Source organism: Danio aesculapii, chromosome 6, assembly GCF_903798145.1.
Source record: "Danio aesculapii chromosome 6, fDanAes4.1, whole genome shotgun sequence".
Taxonomy (NCBI): Eukaryota; Metazoa; Chordata; class Actinopteri; order Cypriniformes; family Danionidae; genus Danio; species Danio aesculapii.
Window position 1 is genome coordinate 19,759,678 of NC_079440.1, and position 23,588 is coordinate 19,783,265.

Genomic DNA, 23,588 nt, shown 5'->3' on the forward strand with positions numbered 1-23,588 from the left:
CTGAGCTGAGTACCTGAAGTCCCAAAATATATTCAATTCACTGGGAAGAGTCACAGAAGTTGCAGCTGTGGTGCTGAGGAGTACCAGCTGGGAGATGGGAGATGACTAACTGGCTTGCTTTGGGAGGGGAGGAAGGGGCGGAAGGCTGGGTTGGAACTGTGAAGATTTTGATAATGGCTGGAACTAGCAGGAATGTGTTCCTTCTAGCCTTCATACTGCACCAATATACCCAGTTGGCACATGATGTTGTCAACTCACAAACCTGATTAAAATAATCAATCGCACCGCCATTGATCCAAAACCTGTGAAGAAATGATGCTGATCATCGAAGACTTCCAGGACAATACACACTTAATACACAAAAACACTTCATTGAACATGTACACATGGACATCAACTATATGCTTTATAACTGCAGGTTAACTTTGTTTATATATAATAACTTTTAATATTAAAAGCTAGAAGTTACTAGTTAAAGTTATTAGTAACCAATAGAGCTATGGTAACTAATGACTTTAACTTTTCAGAATTTGATTGTAACACAATAATGTGCACCTTTTGTAAAGCTGCTTTGAAACAATAACTATTGTGAAAAGCGTTATAAAAAATAAGCTTTAATTTAATTAATTACAAAATAAAAAGTTAATCCAAACCATAATAAACCTGTAGACCAAATACACTAAAACTAACTGAACCATGAGAAACTTGATCTATTACACCCCAAACTTGCACCTAGGAAAATTCTATAATTAAACAAATCACTTCAGTCATAAAGTCATAACAACTCCCAGGATGTATATTTTTAGCATGTTAATGTGGATAAACCAGAGTTGGTCGCAGTGGCTAGACTTGCTTACTCTGCTAATACATAGCAAGTGCAAAGACATTTGCAGTGAGCATGTTGACATGCTGCTGCGATTGCACAAAAAACACACTTGAACATAACCCCCTAACTCCACACTGATGACAACATTCATTGAGTCTCTCATGCAGTTAAAAAACCCCTACCAAACATTTGATCAGAGAGAATTCATTTTATTTTTGTTTGCTATTTTGTTTTAATTTAGATTTTAGAACAAACATATGGAGTATTAGAACAAATACAGTATATATTAAGTAAGCTACCAACTGTAAACCTGTCATTGCTAAAACTCACTATTTTGACAATATGCTCAAGTCAGATCTTTCACATTCATTATATATATATATATATATATATATATATATATATATATATATATATATATATATATATATATATATATATATCTACAGCACACAATGAATGGTAGGAAAGGAATAAAAGGAACACACAATTAATGGCATCAGACTAAGGCAAACAAATCAATAACATCAAGCACAAGTTAAATAGAAAATCAACCAATGAATAGCCACAGAAACAACCTACATAACAATTAAACGAGAGGATGAGTGGGGATTTTGGTAGTGAGCGAGAAATAATATGGTGCAGGAAGTAGGGAAGAATTTTCCATAGAGGGATCAGTGTGCAGGCCCAATGCAGTGTAAATGGAGGGAGAAACTATGGTGGAGGCTTGCCAGGCAGAATCAGGGAGGCAGTGGAATAAAACAAAGTTTATTGTGAAGTGACGACTGACCAAGTTGGAGCCAGAAAAGATAGAGAAGCCTTGTAAAGCTGTTAGAATAATACCCTACAGTGGAGTGCGCAGGTTTAAGGTTTGAGGCAGTGCAAATGGGTCAACATTCCAGGGAGAAGCTGGTGGAAATTAAGTCCAATGTGGATCCACGCCACAAGGCAAAATCAGTAGAACAGCGATGGAATCAAAGAACTGTTGAAACTGGAATTGTTGGCTATCCTGTTCAAAAACATCCTCCTTTGCTGACATGTAAAAGACAAGGAGCTGATCCAAGATACCAGCCCAATATAGTCATCTCTACACACTGAGACCTGTAGTCTCATCTGGTGCAAGACAGGCCAGTTGACTGTCAGTTGGAATCGATCGTCTGATCTTTAAGTCATTTTGGGCCTGTGTCAGGAGGAGTTTCTTTGCACCAGTTTAATCAGATGTAAACCAGTACAGCACAGTTGTTGAATCAGACTACAGGCTGATGGTATTGATAGAACTTAGTTCAGTCTGTATTACTTTGCCCAACCAGGTTTCAGTTAGTGCTGCACTCATAAGCATTTCATGAGAGCCATTCTAGAGATAGAAAGACCCGTCAATGCATTGATACATTGTGTTAAATTGTTCTCTGATATCTACATTCAAGATATGTCATTGGTAAGTGCAAAAATTCTCCAGAAATGATTTTATATGTTCATTTACAACCCTAGGATTTACCCCCACAATGAAATGGTCTGTTTTTACCTTATCTGGAAGTGTGTGAGCTTTGCACTGATTGCTCACGGCTCATTTCACTGACAAGCTCACTCATTCATTCATTCATTCATTCATTCATTCATTCATTCATTTTCTTTTCGGCTTAGTCCCTTTATTAATCTGGAGTCGCCACAGTGGATTGTTTTTACACAGCGGATGCCCTTCCGGCTGCAACCCATCACTGGGAAACACCTATACATTCTCATTCACACACATACTCTACGGACAATTTTAGCTTACCCAATTCATCTGTACCGCATGTCTTTGGATTTGTGGGGAAAACCACAGCATCGGAGGAAACCCACGTGAACGCGGAGAGAACATACATACTCCACACAGAAACGCCAGCTGACCCAACCAAGGCTCGAACCAGCAACCTACATGCTGTGAGGTGAGAGTGCTACCCACTGTGCCACCATGTCACCCCTCTACAAACTCACTTAGCAAACATAAATATCTACTCTCAGGTGTGAATGCAGGAGTTTTGATGTGCAGATTGAGTGGATGCCTTGTTAAATGACAATCATTTCAACTTAAGTGGTGGAGTTTCAATTGCATTTCCTTATAGGCCTGGTACAGCGTGGTACAACTGCAAACCATTCACAGCCAGGAACTGCACTGAGCCATGAGCGAGTGTGGAATCAAGGAATCAAGGAATTTTGCTGCTGTACCCTGGCTGTAGCAGGAACCATGATATTACACAGTACTCAAAAAAACTGATAACTTTGGACAATATAACCAATGTGACAACGTGCTTGTGCTACAACCATGAAGGATAATCATACTTCAGTTGTCAAAAAGACAGAGAATTGCCTTGTCAAATGGCAATTGTTTTAACTTAAGTGGTGGAGTTTCAATTGCATTTCCATCCATATAACCAAGGTGACCACCTGCTTGCACAGGGAGCATACTTTGAACCGTGGTGACATCTGTGAGGCTTTGCTGAAAAGCTGATTGGTTTACTGGCAATGCTGGACAAAAATAGTATTAAATGAGATCATCTGTCTGTTCTGTGAGTCTGTTCTTAACAGAAACTTGTTTAAACAGATGCACATGCAGTGTCCACGATGATGTTAAGAATCTGATGAGGTGCCTGTGTTGACTTTTATTTAAAGTAGCCATAGCTTACTATATAAGAGTTTGTTTTTGGTGGTTCAGTCTGCTTTGTCAACCCCTGATCTGGAAAAAAGCCAAAGGTCTACAATCCAAAGACATGTAGTATAGGTGAACTGGATAAACTAAATTGGCCGTAGTGTATGATTGTGTGTGTGAATGAGAGAGTGTATGGGTGTTTCCCAGCACTGGGGGTTCTCAAGTTAGTGTAATCTCTGGGTTATGAATAGAAGGGTGTCCACCAGATAAAACAAAAATTGCAGGGTAACTACATTCTGCTGTGGCGAACCCTGATAAATCAGGAACTAAGCTGAAGGAAAGTGAATGAGGGAGTTTGCAGTGATCATTATGCAAGAATCAAATAGATTGCATTATTAATTTGGCTTATTTTTAGTATATTTGTTTCATTCATGGATTATCATACCTGTCAAATCTCCCATTTTGCTGGGATTCTCCATTCTTTTTGCTGGTATTTTTACCATTCTATCACGCTATCATCCTGTTTAAGTATTTTCTCTTATTTCTCCCATATTTTTAATCTTTCTATGAAAAGTGAAAGTAGCATCAAAAAGTGGCGATCTCAAATGTGATATAATTGCAAGAGCTGTTCAAGATAATTAGGCTTTCCTTTTTTTGGCTTAAAAGCACATTGAAATTAATATTACTAATATTAATATTTTGCCACATTCACTTCATTTCCATTAAAGCTGTGCGTCGACTGTCACCCTTTCTATGCAATCTCTGAATCAGTCCAGTCATGTATCGATGCTGACTGAAGGATGCGCTCTGTAGAGATAAAGACACTGTTCCCAGATCAGCTTCTGTACACGCAATTTAAAAGGGAGTAAAAGAGGACACTTTTGGATTTAGGTGTTTGTAAACAGACAAATACACTTATTAATATGTAAACATGACGTGTTTTTATTTTAAAAAATTTTGTCTTAAATGAGCATAACAGTTATGATAATAATCAAATGCTTTCATTATAGATCTGTGGATTCTTGAAGTGACACCTCTGTTATCAAACAAAACAGTGGATCAAAATGAGCGATTCACTGCTCTTCGCTAAATAACTATAGTAACTTTAATCAATATTTAAATACAGTGAAAAAAGGTGAACGAGATTTTATGACTTAGGATCCCGTATGTTTACATCCCAATGTTGACAGGAATGATTTATGCATTTTTAAAATGGATCGTTTATAAGTCGAATATTAATAACTGTAACTTTCAGAATGAAAAAAGATAGTTTGGCTGTTGGTGGATTATATATATATTAAATCAAACTGTATCTGTTGTGCTTAGGTTCCTTACAGAGGTCTCTATGGTTGCAAGGTTATATCACATTGGTTATACTGATGGAAATTAGTCAATTTTAATGCGCTACATAATATCATTGCTAATTACATTAGCAAAATCTTTACACCAGAGTGAGTTTCTAGCCATATTGCCCTAGAAAATAGCAACTTTTCATTTTCTTTTGGCTTTAGTACATGATGTAACAACAGAAGAGTCAAGCTTTATTTGGCAAATTATTGAAACTTTTAGGTCATTAATCTAAGCTAAAAGTGCCCCTGCCTGACTCGAAGATCAGCTGAAAGAATAAAAAAAGGTGAAACTAAGTTTTTTTTTTAATCTCTAAAGGAGTTGTTAAAAGTGGATTTTTCCCTTAAATGAATAAAAACATGCATTTGCAAAAGTTGTTTGTGTGAAATGTGCATGCGGACATTTTCACGAATAAATCCAGATGTATATAAAATATGTACTAAAATGTATTCTAAATGTACTGTATTTTTAATGACATTTCAGACTTTCACCTCAGACTGCAAGCATGCCTTGCATTTATTAATGTTAAAGTTCATTTTTGTTGTCTTTTGTTTTGGTCTTTTGTTTTTTCCTTTTCTGGATGAGTACCACTTTGTGGAAAGCCTTTATATGGAGCTGGTTTGAGTGTGTATTGGTTTTAGTGTGCATATCACTAGTTTGTGCATGCAAGCATTCATTTACAAGACTCCAAATTCACTAACAGAAGAATAATTTAAAAACAAGTTTGTGTGTGTATGCACGTTGTGTTCTAAGCAGAATGTTTTTAGTGAGAATTGCGTATAAATATAAAAAAAAGCTAAATTATTAGTAAATGAGACCTTGAGCTCTATTTTAATAATCTAAGCTGAAAATCTAAAGCTGATGGCACAAAAGTATAAAGGTCATGTTCAAATTTTTAGTACTTTTACAATTGTGAGGACGAGAAAAACTGTTTGTGCATCAGGCACATGGTCTAAAAAGAGAATATTCTCTTTCTGAGTTATATATATATATATATATATATATATATATATATATATATATATATATATATATATATATATATATATATATATATATATATATGTATTTTCAACATAACATGCGTTAAACCAGTCAGAGTCTCATCTCTCATTCCCTTTAAGTGTCAGTTGCCATGGCGCATTCGCTATTTACATGGCGGACTTTGTAAGGAGAAAAACCAAAAGCTTCACTAGTGAGAAAATAACTAAAGACCATCTACAGAACAAGCCTCTTCCATTCAACCATAGATTTAAGAAATGGTTGTGGACGCACTCCATTAAAGATATTCATTACATATATAATTGCGTAATATTTTGATAAGTGCAAAAGTTTTTTCAAAACTATTCCAAAATTCAGTAATAATTTCTAACAAACAAATAAGTCAACAATAGCATCATCAAATATATATATATATATATATATATATATATATATATATATATATATATATATATATATATATATATATATATATATATATATATATATATATCCAAATACACTTTCTATTGAGTCTAATGGTGATGCATACATCTCTAAAATCTTACAAGTGGACACATCTCAACAAAAAATAATAAAATGCCTCCATCATTGACTTGACCAGCTTTTAGTTGGTCAGTGCTGTGGTCGATTTCAGTTGCCTCAAAATAGCAATGTGCCAACAATCCACCTCAACACACCTCCTTTTCAGACCAGCATGCCCTTGAGTGCACAAATGGGGACAAATGCATTTGCTATTTACAACGTGGTTCCTGGCACCACATTGTGCCAAGTGTTTGATAGGGTCCCCAGTGTTTCAATATTTACATCCATATGTTCTCAAAGCCAAGTCCTATGTCTATTTTAAAGGCATAGTTCACCCAAAACAATCACATTGTTACAATTTTATTTGAGCTACTTTGTTGTTTTAAACACAAAAGTAGATTTTTTTTAAATACTGCAAACTGTTAGTCATTCAACTTATTATATATTTTTTTCATACAATGGAAGTTCATGGCTACCAGTTTCCAATGTTCTTTAGAATATTTTATTTTGTTTTTAAGAGAAGAAATATACTCATAAATGTTTGGAACCTCATGGTGAGTAAAGTTTAATTGTTAGGTGAACAATACATTTTAAGCACTTAATGTCTGTAGAGTCTTACATATGCTTTCCTGCATGTTTGAAAGACATCTGTCCTACACATGATATACAGCATTTTTTTTTTACCGACTGCATTTGGTCCTTTTTTAGAGATTGGTATTATTTGTTTCAAAAGAAACAAAGAAACAAACAATTATCCATTTAAACATCAAAATTAAGGAAATCTACTTTTACATAGTACAATTGCAAACAGTACATGATACTATTGTGTACTGTATGTCTAATTGACAAATTTTAATAATACACAGAGACAAATAAACGTCACTGCAAGACAAAGTTCGTCAGTTAGTTGAAAAGGGAAAACTGGCAAGGACAGTGTGATAATGAATGTAACAAAGGATTAACTGATGGCTGGTAAGTTAGATCTGTGGTGTCTTGGTCAAGCAACATACCCTACATTAATCTTGAATATCAACCATTTGGAAAGGCCTTTTTTGCTACTAGTTCCTAGTTAGGGTAAAAAAGCTGGCAAATTATAACAGCCATGCTTTTTCCAAAATTGGCATCTTATATTTGTTTGACTAATCAGTGTACATGTAATTGCAAAATGAGCACTTTTTCACATTTTATTAAAATATTTGAACCTAAATATCACTTAAATAAGCAGAGACACTGAACTGAATATTTGATGGGTTATCCAACATAGTTGTGGTACTGAAGACAAGTATATCACCAACAAATTAATAAATGTGAAAAAAAAAATCTCCATTGTGGAGGCATTACTGACCTTTGCAGACCAGGCCCTCCTTCGTCAGAGCCTGCTTGCACACTGCACAACTCTTTGCTTTTTTAAAGGACTTCGCCTTGAAGGTGTGGGAATGAACAGCCTCAAAGTCTTCTGGCTAGAGAAGCAGAAAAAAAGGATGTGTTTTAAATGCAGTGAACTGAAGTGAACTAAGTAAACTGAACAAAATTCTTCAATTAAAATGTTAAATGGTGGTATATCCTGTTTTGTTTTATTACATTATTGTTAGAATAGCCACCATTAACCTACTGTTCACATTACACATATATAAGTCCCTTTGCCGCAAAACTATTTGGTCAAGGTAATGAAAACTGTGATCCTCAGCAATTTCAGTTGTACTATCTCCCTAAATCTTAATGGCTTTTGTCACACATTGACAAGACCATTACACACAGGACTGCAAAGCCTGGCATGGGTGACCTTGGCTGTGACTACAGAGAAGGTTGGACAGTCGTTGGGCATTCACTAAAACAACTCTGTTTGCTTAACCATTAGAATCATAAGCTCAGGTTCACAGTTGTAGTAGTAACCATTTAATGAATTGTGGAAAATCTAACGAGTTTTATCTACTGTACACGTAGGGATAATAAATGGTAAATGATTATAAAGAAATTTAGGCTGTCCAAAATAAGTCAGTGCCTTCAGGCATCCTCTGTGTATTTAAAAATTTGCATAAAAGCTGTTTTATGGGCTAAGGCCATGTCCACGTTTACACATATATTTCTTCTTCGTCTTCCACCACGATTTGAATTGCAACCCATAAAACTGTTTGCAAAACAGTTATGAAATCTGAAACACTGATAAAGGACCTACAGTAACCCACAAGACATTTTTGATGACCACTATTCAAATCTAATTGAGAACCTCTAAGTCAAATTCTCTATTGCCACCACTTTTCCCAAGTTGCAATTTTTATTTTGCAAACTTTTGAACCATGAGGTGCAGATGCTAAATTATTTTTTTAACCTCTGAATCCTTGGCTCATTCAGGTGTGATTGTTGTGCTGTGCACTGTAGACATAATAATCTTTGCCAATATGACCTAATAGTACAAAGAATATGTACTTCAGTTATGATGTCCCCTGGCTGTAAAAACGAAACATGATATTGCTGAATCTAACTATTCAAAATGAATGCAGTCTTTTTCATAGTTTTTTTTCCCCTTCAAAACAAGCAGTATGTCAAACCAGAGTGAATATCAGGCTTGCATGAGTATTACAAAACTGCATTGTTTACAAAGAGACATGCAGAACCTATTAACATATATATTTTTATTTCATATGCTCAGACACTAATCCAGACACCCTCTAGCCCTCTAGTTGTGACTCATATATTTGATTCACTGTAACTACAGATACAAGCCTTAGATGGACATTAAACAGGAAGAGAAAGATTGTGAAAAGAGTATGTTAGTCACATGAAAGAAAGAGATAAATGTGTAAAGCTTAGCTACAAAAATGTCAATGATTGGAACGATTGCTGCATTTGATAATAATGCTGAAGAATGGGGAACTTGTGCAGAAGGAGTAGAGTTATTCTCTGAGAATGATGTTATTGCAGATGGTAAACAAGTGGATATTTTAATGAGCATGATGGGAGAAAAGAGATGTGAACTTCTCCAAAGTTTGTTGACTACTAAACATTCATTCATTATTTCCCTTCTGCTTAGTCCCTGACTTATCAGGGGTAACCACACTACTACTATGGCATATGTTTTACACAGTGGATGCCCTTGCAGCCGCAACCCTGCACCATGCTGGAAAACACCCATGCACTGTCTCATTCGCACACACACACACACACACACAAAAGTGACCATTTTGCTGTGAGGCAACAGCGCTAAGCACTGAGCCATCTTGCCACCCTACTCCTGAACATGAGAGCATAAAACAAAGAGTAGCAAAACAAATCCCTAATCTGTAGTATTTGTGGACAAAAATCTTAATACAACTGTCAAAAAAGTGCCACAACACTGTCAATTTAGAGCTGAACTGGGGTGCGTTTCCGAAAACCATCATTAGCCAACTAAGGTCGAAAGTTATGTCGTTACAAACATAGTTTATTGATTTGCCATTTCCCAAATCCATCATTACAACGAACATTCGCAAACTGCGTCGCAAACTTATAAGCTTGCAACTACACCTCTAGAGCTGCATTTAGAAACATCCTGCTGTGTTCTATTCCCAGTTATCCCCCCTATGCCCTGTTCGTTTAGAACATTTAAACTTGGAATGATTTTTAAAAAATAAGCATTAAAGTCATCTCTCTTTTACAGTTTAGTTTTAGCAATCATCATATTGACAATTGCGTTGCTTACGTAGTGCACTTTGCAAACATTGATGCCATTTTGAACACAGCCGTGGCTCATGACGAAAGCTATAGGTGACCTTTTATTTAAAAGCAGAATTTACATTACATCTCCAAGGCTTGTGCAAACAAAAAACATAGCATACATTAATGCTTTTAATTTATAGTAAATAACAATAAATTATGTATAAATAATAAATAATAAACAAAAAAAAAAACAATGAGCCAGTGAACACCTATGAAATGACAAAGTGCAGCTCCTCACAAGTGCAGCTAGTCTAATCAGCTGAGTTTACAGCATGCACCTGGAGAAGAGCAAGCCAGACTTTAATTGCTAAAGAAGCTGAACACTCAGGTATCAGCTTGAGACACAGCTGCTTTGGCAAGAAGACACAACATCTGCTTTCCCTCCTTTGGGAAACATGAGTTACAATTGTAACCAGGACGTTTCTGTTCAGATTGGGCACTCCAATGTTGTGTCTCAGAACATTGGGAATGCATATGAAAAGTGCCACAGCTGCTGGACCTGTCACGCATTTGTTGAAAAGTTTGCCAAGCCGTATCCTGAGCTGCTACTGTGGTGGTCTGGAGGAATGGAGAGCATGAGACTCCTGTGATGCCCCAGGGACAGACGAGTCTTTGCTGAGATCCAGCTTCCAGCCTCCGGTGTCTTGACTGCAGCTCTGCACAAGACGTTTGGCCAGTGGAGAAATGGTCGTGCCCAACTGAGCCAGGTTTCTCTAGAGGTTTTTTAATTATTCGCTTTCGCCAATTGGTGAAGTTTTTCCTCGCCGCTGTCGCCACTGGCTTAGTAAAAGCGCTATACAGAAGAAGGTGAATTGAATTGAATTGACTTGATTACCAGTTTATGGGTATATTTAGAATTCATTTTAGGGGGTCGTACCTAGCTTGCTGCAAACTAGAGATTTTGGCGATATGACAGTACATTGGGAAAGTGTGTCAGTCCTGAAGAGGAAGAATGTTACGGAGGCAACCTGCAACACAAATGAGGAGACCTGGTGGCAATATGAACATATGGGCTAGCACTATCAGGGGCAGGTAAGATGGAAATATGGTAAGATGTTTAGTGGGTAGTGAAAGCACAGTAGGTCTCAGGTCCACCTGAGAGGTAGGAACTGCACAGTTGCTCAATGACACATATGAGATCGCCAATCTGGGATCATGCATAGCTGGCAAATGCGAGCTGACCAATGGACAACCCGACATCATAATTGGCCAAGCACCTGGCTCCTCTGCCAAGTCAGGTGTTGGGGGCCTCGGAGGAGCTCTGCCAGATAGGGAACTCACCAGCAGAGTGGAAATAAGTGGGCAATGGCACAGCAACCATTTTTTGACACCAAGCTTAGTTTCCTCCCAGATGGCTGGAGGTACCCAGCAACCGAGAGGAAACCAGCTCCACTCTAAGTGTTGCCCAGCCCGCAGCTCTCTGACCAACAGAGAGATCCTAAGAGTATATGAAAGGTGGTCGATATGGATTTAATGGCCTCATGCCTCTCAGGAACTGAATGATGAGGTTGTGCTTCTCAAGCGTGCTGACATCTACCACGTCATGGTGAGCGGAAATGGCAGCAACATAATGTATGTGACTCCAGAGGACCAGATGCAGAGCAAGCTGACATGTGGCAAAAGTCTACACTGCCTATGCGGTTGATATTCGCCACCGCCGCTGCACTGTACATGCTGACCATCACATGTTGCCGCTCCAGCACCGATCAGAACTGGCAGAGAGTGAGAAACACTGTTAGCAGCTGCAGACAACTGATATGCCAATGCAGTTGGGGAAACCTTGTTCTTCTCTCAGTTGACCCAAAGCCCCAACCAGTCGAGGTGCTGGAGCACCATGTGCCTGTGCATAATCAATTGATCGACTGGGATTAGCAAGGCTATGGATTAGTGACAGATTAGCCCCCACTTTAACCCTCAGACCTGCCCAGGTGCCCACCACGTTGCGGAAAACAGCAGGGGTGGCTTGCGCTTTTGCAAGAGTAAACTGATCTCTGTTACCCTGCTACTGAGCTGTTACCCTCACAGTAAGGGTTTGAGCTGTCCGCAAGCACCGCATTGCCACGCTAAACCCCCAAACATGTCATGCAATACTTATGTCCATCATCCGGGTACAGGAAACCACCGCACCCAGAAACACACGAATAGAACAACATCTTAAAAAAGGTATGTTGCTTGACTATGTTGCTTATTTATGGAAATCTGCTCTTTTACTAAAACTACTCTTTTTGTGACACCCAGTAAAATAACCAGGAAATGGGAGATTCCACCCAGCTCTACCAACGCTGCTTACATTGTCACCTGCACTGGATGGAAGAATGCTGCGTTCCAGCTCCATAGGTCACAGACTTCATCCTGTGGCCATGTGATAGACAAAGATTTTCTACAAAATTGTCTAAACAGGACAAAATTGAAGTTGTGCTAAATGCACTGCACCCACAGAATTTGTCTGAGCCTGATCAAGCAAGATCTCGAGAAGCTGGAACTGCATCCCTAGATCAGGATAGCGGGAAACAGAAGCAAAGCAAGTCAAGTCAGCCACATAAGATGACGGAGGAGCTAACTGTGGGCTCTTCTTGAAGATTCGACAGATTCGATATTCGATATTTTTCACTTGAAAGTGAACTGAATGGCACAAAAGAAATCAAAGTGATGTGTATGCTGCGAGATAAAAGAAAAATAAGAAACTCAATGCTGCCTAATGTAATCATCTGCAGTCACATATCGGCACCTGTCCATTGGCAAAAAGAGTCACTGGTAACCCAGACCAATTATAGGGTGGCACCATTATTTGTGGGTCATTTGCATTGCGCTTCTTGCATTGTATTGGCATTGCCTCACACAGTGAACATTACAAATATTTCTATATGATGTAAAACAAAGTATTGCTTCTTTTTTCCTGAAAAAACAATTATTCTTTTTTTGTGTTAAAAATTCCAATCTTCTTTAATCTCTTTATTTATTTTTTTAACACAAAATAAAAAAAAAAATTATAATATATGTAATTTCTAGTGGAAAACAGAATCTACCTCCAGCCGAGGTATATTGACTTTGAGACATATTACAAACAAAAACCCAGACTCATTGGATAAGTACCCAGGTCTACATTTTGACAGTGAATATGGTGGGGACAGCGAATATTTAACCTTAAGTACATCTGTTCGCAGTTTTTGCAAATCCACCAGAGATCGCTGTGTACGGTTTTTGATGCTTACAAATTTTTCACATGTCCTCTTCCCAGGTAAATCCACCAGAGGGCACAATATACAGTTGAGAGGAAAAAAAGAAAAAAGAGAGAGGTAGAGGAGTGGAGAGGCAGAAAGCAGCGGATAGAGCATAAAGGAAAAGGGGACTGAATGACTGAACGACTGAACCATCCCCTTCCCTAAATCCAACCGATAGTTTTTTTCAAAAACAATCTAGAAAAAGAAATGTCACGGTCGCATGATTTCACAGTTTTCAGCCTGTTGTTTATTTATGTATTTCTTTGTTTTTTGCTTTTGTTTTATCTAGTTTCTAGAACAGTTCCCATCAGACCGAACCTTGTTGTGACGGTCAACTCTGCTTTGCTTGTTCTGCATCCCAAGTCCACCAATTTTGCCCGCGAACCACTGTGCAAAGTGGTAACACCAGAAAGCCGTCCGTATGGAGGTAAGCAGTCAGCTCTTAGGGCTAAAATTAACAGGAGCCATCAGCGGCGACAAACTGTCCTTTCGTGTTCATTTTAAAGACAAAATGCAGCCAGACGTACCTCTGGCTACATAATTTGTGCTCTCCAGAAATGTAGACAGGCCTACCTATCCACATTACAAATGCAAAATCTCATTGTTAGACAATGGACTACTATTTAGAGAGAAACTCATAATAATAATGCTAATGACATTGTGATCTCACTGTAACCAGCATTCATGGTAAGGAGAAAACAGCCATCTGTTTGTCAATGAACTCTTATGTGTGTATTGTGAGTCATCATTCCCTCAAAATTGCTCAGTAAGATGTTGGACACATTGCCTTAAGGACATTTGGGCTCTGTAAAAATAAAGATTGTTGCCCACCGTTAAATGTGGTTGACAGGAATTGATAATCAGAATAATGAGGATTTGGCGAAGGGTTGTCCATTCATTTTCCAGTAACTATGGATGCCTTCTAGGCTTTGAGAGACTGCTGGATTTAGAAAACTGTTGTGCAAACAGCTACTGGCAGAATAAATTATACACGAGTGTGATGGAACAAAAATAAAATGACAGCTACCTTCTCACTCTATAATACATATAGACTAACAGAATTAGAAAATAAATGTTAACATCAGTATACAGTAAGTCAATAGATCTGTGATACTGTATCTTGAAAATGTCATGGTTACCTTTGGGGGAATACACAAGAAATGGAAATATCAAAAATTGTGTTTATTTGCAGTGTTCTAAAGAACAGAATCTGATGTTGCTGTTTCTGCAGTAGAGAAAGAATAAAATATTTAGTTCAGCTTAGTCAAGAAGCTGCTGCTCTTTAAACAACGTTAACCCCACTAGCAGATCTATACAGGTGGTGCTAGGCAGGATAGGTAATAATAATTTTTCATTTTATGCCTGAACTATGTATATATAACAACAATGGAAGAAGATGCTGATGACTGGAAGCTCCACAGCAAGCACTCTCCACATGATGTCATGGGCTGAAAGTGAGCTGGGGAGCTTGCATGGGTACAATGACAGGACTGGAAGGATGGCTGCAGGGATGGAGTGAACAGACCATTAAGACCATGCACAGGCAGGTCAGGAACTGGCAGGTCATGAATGAATGATGCAGGTGGTCGAGAAAAAGGAGGCCTGGGTGGGACCTGTATTGAGACCCTGCATTTACTGATGGGGTCACTCTTCCAAATCAATAGCTCATATTACTCCTTCTGGTGGCCACTTTGGATCCATCCATTGGTTTGTGATATCTTGTCCTGTCTGTGCCCAGAATATTTTATTTTAATGCCTCTACCAGTGTACTCCAACACTTTTACAATCCGATTGGGTCTGTGGTCACATATCCCCCTAGTGCTAACTGCCCGTGCTTTAAGGCTTCTAATATGCTTGCAGGCAAAAGGTATGGCTTGGGCCACCGACCTATGTTTGATGAGTTTACTCACTATTCTATGTCTCTTGTGTCATTCACTCTCCCTCTTTTCACTCCCTTCCCACTCCTTCTCTCTATTCTGGCTCCTTCTCTTATCAAGTTTATTTTCCACTTTCGCTAGTACCTCTTCTCATAAGCTCTAAGGTGCATTTACTTTTTTTGTCATTTTACTCTCCCTTTCTTACTTTCCTCCTTTCTTGTGTCCTCTGACCAGTGCTGCGGCTACTGGCCGCTCTCACCCTTTCTGCCAACCATCTTGTTTTGCAGTGTCTCTGATTTCGTGCCAGCTCTTGCCTCACTGCACCAGGCTGTCAAGTTTCTGTTCTGTTGCTGATCTGCCAGAGGGGTCTTCCTTTAGCTTTCCTTTAGCTCTGCATCTCCTAAGAAGGCTTGACCAGCAGACTGCCATAGTTGCTATTATTATTTTTGTTTAATAGATCCATGAAAACTGCACCTTCGCTTTTGGCTCCTTTTTATCTCTCTTGATGTGACAGTATATTGAAAATATTGCATGGGCTTTTGTAACTTATTGCTTGATGCTTATTGCTATATGCAGTGTATGTTCTAAAATGTAATCATGGTCTTAGGAAGCAAGGTGTGTGTTGTTTCCTGAAAGTTTTTTGAATCCCTCTTTACCAAGTGAGTATTTCTTCATTAACGTTGGCTATTAATTTTATTTGGATATCGACTATGCATGTTGGCCAAGATTATAGTCCAGTGCTAATGACAAACCTGTGAATATAGATTACATTGTGATGAGGAATACATTAGATTTAAAATACACAAAATTACAAGTACTGTATGTTTGACGTTCATCATTGATTTACTATAAGAGATCTATGATGCAGCAAGGACAGCTAGAATGTTCTTGCCATCCCCTTTTCCTTCATGCTCTTTTTTTATCCGCTGTTTCCTGCCTCCCCATTCCTCTCCCTCTCTCTCTCTTTTCTTTTACCCTCTCATGCAAGTGTAGTCCTTTTTCCCTAGCAGCACAGCCCACCCCCAATGTTGAGCTCCCATTTTTCTGTTTCCCTCCTCCCTTCTCTGCCAGCCCCACTTCCCTCCATCTCTACTGCATGCTTGCCTGCTTATGTCTCTGCTAACGTTACTTAAATTTTTCATTGCCCCTCTACTCGCTGTCTTTTGCCACTCTCTTTCCTTTTCCATGGCTTTCTTTGCTTAGCTTGCCTGAATTCCCAGAGGAGCTCATCACTGAATCATCTGCCAGTTTTAAAAAGGAACACAGAATGAAAAGCTACTGTAGCTGTCCATGTCAAATAGATATATATCGCTGTCTCTGTCAGTGAGGTAAATCAACTGAACATCAGGATTGTTCCATCTAAAGTAAACGCTTTATCAATATCCTGTGTCACGAAATTCACACTCAGAATAATTGACTACTTTTAGGACTATGCAGTACTATAAGTCCCTCATGTGCCTCATGAAATGTCCCTACGTAGCAGATTGGAAATTGTTATTATAGTGAAAATACAATTTCTGTAGTTATATTAACTAATTGTGGAATCTTTTTTTTATATCAAGGACTGTTTTTAACTTCTATGTACTCCTATGTACAATATGTCCTAACATATACAGTACATACAGTTCTCTTTATCTAATTTAACATACTACCAATGTTTTCAATAAACTCTTTAATTTGTATAGTAATTGTAACTGTGATGTGTAGGTGTATAGATGTTGGTTATTTCTACTTATTAATGAACAAAATTTTGTAATCCAGTTGTAAAAAAATTTATTTAAAGTACACATTTTTTTGGGTTAATAGAAGGCAGTGTGGCTTAATGGTAAAAGAGTTGGAGTTGCAATATATAAGTGGCGAGTTGATCCTTGAGTAGGTCTGTGAGTTGAACCAGCAGGTGATGTACGTAGGTGGGGGTAGTGAACTCAGTACCCAAAACAGAGTTGTCCTTGAGCAAAGCACCTAATCCCAATTGCTTCTCAGGAGTGCAGCAAATGACTGCCCACTGTTCAGGGTTTATGCCCATTCTTTCCTTCTAATTTGTGTGCTTGAATGTAATTTAATGCAAAGGGCACATTTTAAGAATAAAAAAAAATCTTATTTGACCTTAGAGACACTCACTATTAAATCAAAAGTTGTGCAATTAATCAAATTTGTGTGGTGATATTGACTAGAGTCTAGGATTAACCTGTAAAATTACTTAATGTCTGTATCTGAGTGATTCCGTGGCACAGTTTCACCTACAGTTTCTGCCAAGATTTCAAAGTGTGCTTCTGATGGACACTTTACTATCCCGTGAGGCCATGAGAGTGGAGTTGTAAATGCTTCCACTGACGTTATAGGTCATGTGACATTGCATATATAGTACTGCTAGACTGCAGAGACATGACAGCCAGAAGGCCAATCAGCCACTACCTTTGAAACTAGGACCTCCTTAAACTTCTTTGAAGATTGATCTGCCACTTGTGTCTTGGGGATGTCCTGTCTTAGTCAGGAATGCAAAAACTAGACCAAAAATATCCTAAAAATATAACCTTTGTTAAATCTAGCCTTTGTTTGTGAGTAAAATACAAAGCGCGAATCCTGAGTATGGGACACCATAATTGGCCACATGGCTTGAATGTCTTTCCTTTACAAACAAATTATTTACTGCAAATATTAGTTTATTACTGTTACACTTGTACTACACTTAAGAGTATACTAAGGCATGTGCCTATTTAGTTCAGGTGGTATTCAAAAAGTATACCTACACAGTATACTACTAGTAGATAGATGTAGGTATACTTAATACATGAAGTATACTTAAACATATACTTCAATATTAAGCATCTTTCATAAAGTGAACTTAAAGTTTTTATTTACCTAAAGTAAATACTTTTTTAAGGATATGTCGTTTTTTCCTAAGGGTATGCAGATTTTGCCTGCAGACTTAGATCAAATTATGCAAAATCTTTACTATGTTTTGTGGTCAACTTGTGGTCACTGTGTGCAAATTATGAGTATCATTATCAGTACTCTTGTCATTTTGTACTTTGCAGTTTTATCTATAATGTCATTGTGAGCCCATATTCTCATCACATATTCTAGGTCATTTAAAAACTCATGCAATTAGGTAGAAACGGTTGTCAAACCAAACAATCCACTAACAATTCCTTCTCCAAATACCATGCAATACAGAAAACTGTATTATTGAGAAAATCCTGAGGTCTCCTTAGCTGCATTTTCTCTTATAGCTGTGTTTTCTCTTGGGTTTCTATTGGAGGCATTCATCTAGTAGCCAGTAGTGTCCCAGAAGCAAAGCAGCTGGTATTTCCTTAAGAATGCCAAAATTCATGACCAAAAACTTGTCTGGTATATATGTGAGACAAAGGGCACAAAGTAGTTTTTTATTCCCTCTACTCAAATATGTACCATGGAAGTGGCAAGCAAGCACATCTCTGACCTGCACAGAGATGTTACAGAACAAGTGAGGATTTCTTTCCAAGGCTTCTTACTGTCATCTGTGGTTTGCTGTTTCACAAGCACTAAGCCACTCTAGAAAGTGATGGAGTTATAATATCTGCGTACTTATGCAGGTCCCTCTCTCTCCCGTGACGATCTAGTGAAAGATGTGAAAGATGTGAAAGATGTGAAGATATACAACCATGGCATTAACGTCATTGAATTTTTTCAAGAATGTCTTGAAAAAGAAATTTTCTAGTGAATTGGAGCTGACTGAAGCTACAATCTGCAGGATGTTGACCCTCCAGGACCCTGGTATGGTATATCACTTAAATTAAACATGCACTATATTCCTATATTAAACATCACAGATAAAGAATGTACACGTTCAAGGCATTTAAAGATTGGTTCACTTTAAAGTTTACTTTAAATAGTCATAAAGCATAGTGCTATGAGAAGTACAGGATGTCTTTAAATGAATTAAGTTATGCTAACTAAATAATTTTATTATACACATAAATATATTACATAATTGTTGTTTTTGTTAGCATTTTTGTAATATAAATTAAAGACACATTACCCATGTAATGTAATATGAAATTTCCCTGATGAAAGATTGATTTATGTTTAATGCAGTTGTCATAGAGAATTTTATTTTGGTTTGTTGTGGTTGAGATGTACCATAATGCTTAGACAGCCCCCCAAACCCCCTCCTCCTCTTTCTCCTCCCCAATGGGAATGATCAGTGCATCTGAGAGAGAATGTTCTCTATCACTTGCTTTTACTTAATTAAATAAGTTGTGGGATGAATGGGCTGACAGATCTCTACTGGAGGTTGAAGGAAGGGGCTGGGGGAAGGGAGCTTTTATTATCCTGTACACTAAGAACAGGGACAATCCTCCTTGAGCAACCAGAGGTTAAATGAATTGCTCAAGGGACATAAATGGTAGTTGAGCTTGGAAGTGTCAGATTAATGGATGCTTTCAAATATTTGAACATAGTATAGTAACACAGATCTTTAACCACCCACAAGGTGTAAATTTCTACTCTACCGGCCAAATCCTGTCTGCCTGTGGTTCTTTGGCATGCATTCTGAAGAGCTGATGTTGTAGAAAGGCAATGAGGGGTGAAGTTCAAGTCCAACAGGAGTCATATCCAGCCTGACTCAACGTAAATTAAATGAACATAATTAGGACACTGGAGTGAATGTCTGCAATAGGATTGTTGTGATCCAGGATCGGATGCCCTTTACTCTAAATGCACGCATTCAACAAAAACAGCATTTCAAGTACAGCATTTGACATGAACACACACACACACACACACACATGCACGCACGCACACACACACACACACACATCCACACTCACTGATCACCTTCCACAGTCTCCTTGCAGTTTTTTTTACACATTTTTGAAGCACTGCCACAAAATAGTAAGCAAAACAAACTCCCAATGTAAAATTATATAGAATATGCTATGCTAACATGTAAACTAAATGTTAGTTTATGAAGAACGTATCAAAAACTAACATGTTCATGTGTGAATAATGGCTACCTTAATTACTTGTTAATACATGTTTGTTAATTAAATTATTAATTAACACTCTAGTTTACGCTACATGTAGGAAACAGGAACTCACACCAAGTTAATGTATCTTTATGTCATGACTTTACTTGGAGGGACACATTATTATGAACTCATTCATTCTACCAATGAACTCTGTTTAAATGTAACTGTTTGAGAGTCACATTTGGCTCTTAAAAAAGTTTTGCTCACCAGGTATCTCAACCCTTCACCAACATATGATCATTAAAAACAACCCTAAATGTACCAAGTGTTTCAAATGACATTTAAGTAGTTAGAACAACCTTTTATACAATGCTGGTATTTTTATAGCATTTTTAATTATTTAATGCATGTTTAAATATCCTGACATAAACTAAACATTTAAATCATATGTATCCATCATATGCATACTGTCAAAATAAACATTTATATATTCATGTTTAACATGGTAAGAGTGTTTTTTCTTTTTTTTCTTTAAAAAATGTTCATTTGGACATAATAGGTTAGTGGTGAGATTTTAAAAAGAACAAAGGAAATATGACTTTGAAATCTGCCCTCTGTGGGCAAAAAGGTACACCACTAAAATTAGCAATCGGTAATACCCCCAGGTACTTTCTTATATGGACTAGGACGTTTTTGTTTATTGTTCATTTTTGTTTGGTGGTACTAAATTATGTTTTACTTAATTTAGTACATTTAGTTAAAAATTTATTACAAAAACATTAACTATAAGAACATAGGTCTTGATGTTGTGAATATACTTCATCTTGAATATTAGTCTTAAAAAAGTCTTGATTTTGACCTTATCCGGTCTATTTTCAAATTATTTGAATAATAAATAAGAATAATTATGATTATTTAAAGATGGTGGGGCAGCATGGTGGCTCAGTGGTTAGTACTGTCACCTCACAGCAAGAAGGTCGCTGGTTCTGGTTCGAGTGCTCTGGTTTCCCCCACACCATAGGTAAATTGGATGAACTAAAATTTGTAAATACTACATGGCTGTAGTATATCAGTGTGTGTGTGAATGTGAGAGTGTATGGGTGTTTCCCAATACTGGGTTGCAACTGGAACCAGCCGGAATAGTTGTCTGTTCATTCCGCTGTGGTGACCCCTGATAAACAAGAGACTAAGCCGAAGGAAAATTAATGAATGAACAATTTAAAGACAGTCTCACATTCTACCACTTTTTATCATAATGAAGTAGGATGGAAAGTTTGTCAGATCCAGAATTGCCAAGCACCATAAACTTGCACCTTTCACCACCAGTAACACCGACACTTATATCTGACATGTTTTTTGACCGATAAACTTATTTATGGTTTTGTATAATTTACTAACAAATCTGATGAGTTGCATCAAGTGTGTTTAATTAGGGAGACATAAAAAATGCATAATGATGGAGGTGCACTAGAAGCAGAGTGAGTAATCCAGTGATCTTAGTGTAAAGCTGGTTGAAAGATTTGGGCTGAACAGGCAGTCACTGGTCTGAAACCTTCTGACATTCCTAATATAATTTGGTAAATTATGTTGAATATATGTGACATACTTTATTTATTGGGTGTACTTTTGTCATTATGGTTCATGAATATGGTACTATTGGTACTGTATTTATGGTTAAGGTGTTTTTATGAATCCACAACTTCCAGGATTGCTAGTCATTATGATTTGAGTTAATTGTTTAGCTGTCAATGGAAGGGATTGTGACTGGTAAAATTGTTTGCATATTGCTATTGGTTTGATGACTGGAATCTAAAAAGTAGCTGTGATAGCTGATAGGGAAATTGGATGAGTAACACTGGGTTGTGGTCTTGGCAGGAGCTGAGAGATGGGAACGTGTGCTGGGACAGATTGAAATTTGGGGGTGGGGTGGGTGGAACAAGAAAAAAACAGTAGTTCTGCGGCAGTGGGGTTTTTTCTGCAGCACTGAGAAAATCACAGAGGCATGAAATGAGCAAAATAATGAAAACTTGACCCCGAATCTGACCACTCTCATTAACTTTATAGTAGATATCTCGTGCTACAATGTTAGCGGGCACCACCATGTTCTGGGGTTGAAACCCAATGAAATGAAAACATTCCATAAAACTCTAATGCACCAACAAAACCAAACAATTTGATGCAAATGGGTTGCAATGTACCCACATAAATGCTTCTTTCCTGAAAATGGCAACCATTACCCTAAAGAACTGCTTGCGGTAGTGTCCTTTTAATCTATGAAATGCTGAAAATAACATATAAAATGGGGAAATGGGGGCACTGAATCTGTCAAGTTTTGCTCTCGTACCAGTAAAATTGGCTGTGTGATTCAACACTTGCCACTAGTAATACTTTTTTTATATAAACAAGTGAAATTAAAGTGACTGTGCACAATGCGCCGTTAGACAGATTCATGAACACAACACTCAGGACACTCATTGAAACAGGACAAATCTTAATAAAGTATGAGACGCTGAAAATATACCACAGGTAAATGAATGTGATAACAGCAATCGAGAAACAAAAAAGCAAAGCACATCTGATAGAACAGAGCGTTGTCTGGCAGCACTTACAATCAGTTGTGAAAGGTGACCGCAGTCTGTGTGTATGTATTGAAGAGTCAGAGCAGAGTAGGTCAAACAAATGCAGCCTTACCTTATCCCTCCTCGCTGCTCTCAATGGAAAGAAACAAGAGAAGAGGAACTTCCCCCAGCTAATCACTGCTGCCAGACACCAGTTCAGCCGGGCCATTGTTGCCTGCTGTCAATCTTTTGCTTCCTTCAATTTTGTGTGTATTTTCCAGGTAAATCTTGCAGCAGAGAGCCGAGGGAGGACAAATCCCTTTAGCTGCAGAGCAGGTAGCAAGAAATACCCTACTCTTGCTCACACACACGTTACCTTACTCAGTGGATGCTGCAGCATTCTGTCTGTCGAAGGAGGATGAGGAGGAAAGAGGGAGGGTGTGAGAGAAAAAAAAGGCAGAAAGAGAGAGGGAGGGAGAGAGTGAGAGAGAAACATGCAGTGGGAAAAACTAGAAATAGCAGAGAGGCAAGTTGCTTTTGATGAGAAGGAGGAAGAAAGGGAGAAAAGGTTTGAGAAGAAATTGAATGTGTGCGTGTGACAAGACTAAGCTTTGCAGGGGAAAAACATTCTAGTGATTAACAGGAAAAACAGGGCAGTGCAATCTTGAGAAAGGAGACGAAAATAGGATAGAAAGCATGATAAGATACAGAACAGAGAGAGGAGAATAGGAGATAGTGTGTGAGGATGGCAGAAATAATGGATTTCAGTCTCTAAATTTAAAGCAGATAAAGACTGCATGTCATCGTGCAGCCTTACACACATACATGCGCACACAGACACATGGATGCACTCTCATATGCAGCTGTATGAACAAGAGTAGTCTAACAATGTGTTGTGTGCAAACGGAAAGCATTTGTGTGTGTTTTCTTTTGACTTGTATGTGTGCATGTGTGAATG

The 23,588-nt window shown here is 37.8% G+C and overlaps 1 protein-coding gene across 3 annotated transcripts in view; it reads right to left on the bottom strand.

Annotated features, from left to right (window-relative positions):
- Window positions 1-23,019, bottom strand: part of tns1a (tensin 1a) — a 101,372-nt gene extending 78,353 nt beyond the window's left edge. For all 3 annotated transcript variants that reach the window (XM_056459735.1, XM_056459736.1, XM_056459734.1), the window contains exons 1-2: window positions 22,764-23,019; window positions 7,672-7,786 (exon numbers count right to left, since the gene is read on the bottom strand). In XM_056459735.1, the coding sequence (XP_056315710.1) occupies window positions 7,672-7,786; window positions 22,764-22,859 (211 nt within the window). In that variant the 5' untranslated portion in view covers window positions 22,860-23,019. The remainder of the gene's footprint in view (window positions 1-7,671; window positions 7,787-22,763) is intronic.
- Window positions 23,020-23,588: the final 569 nt, after the last annotated feature.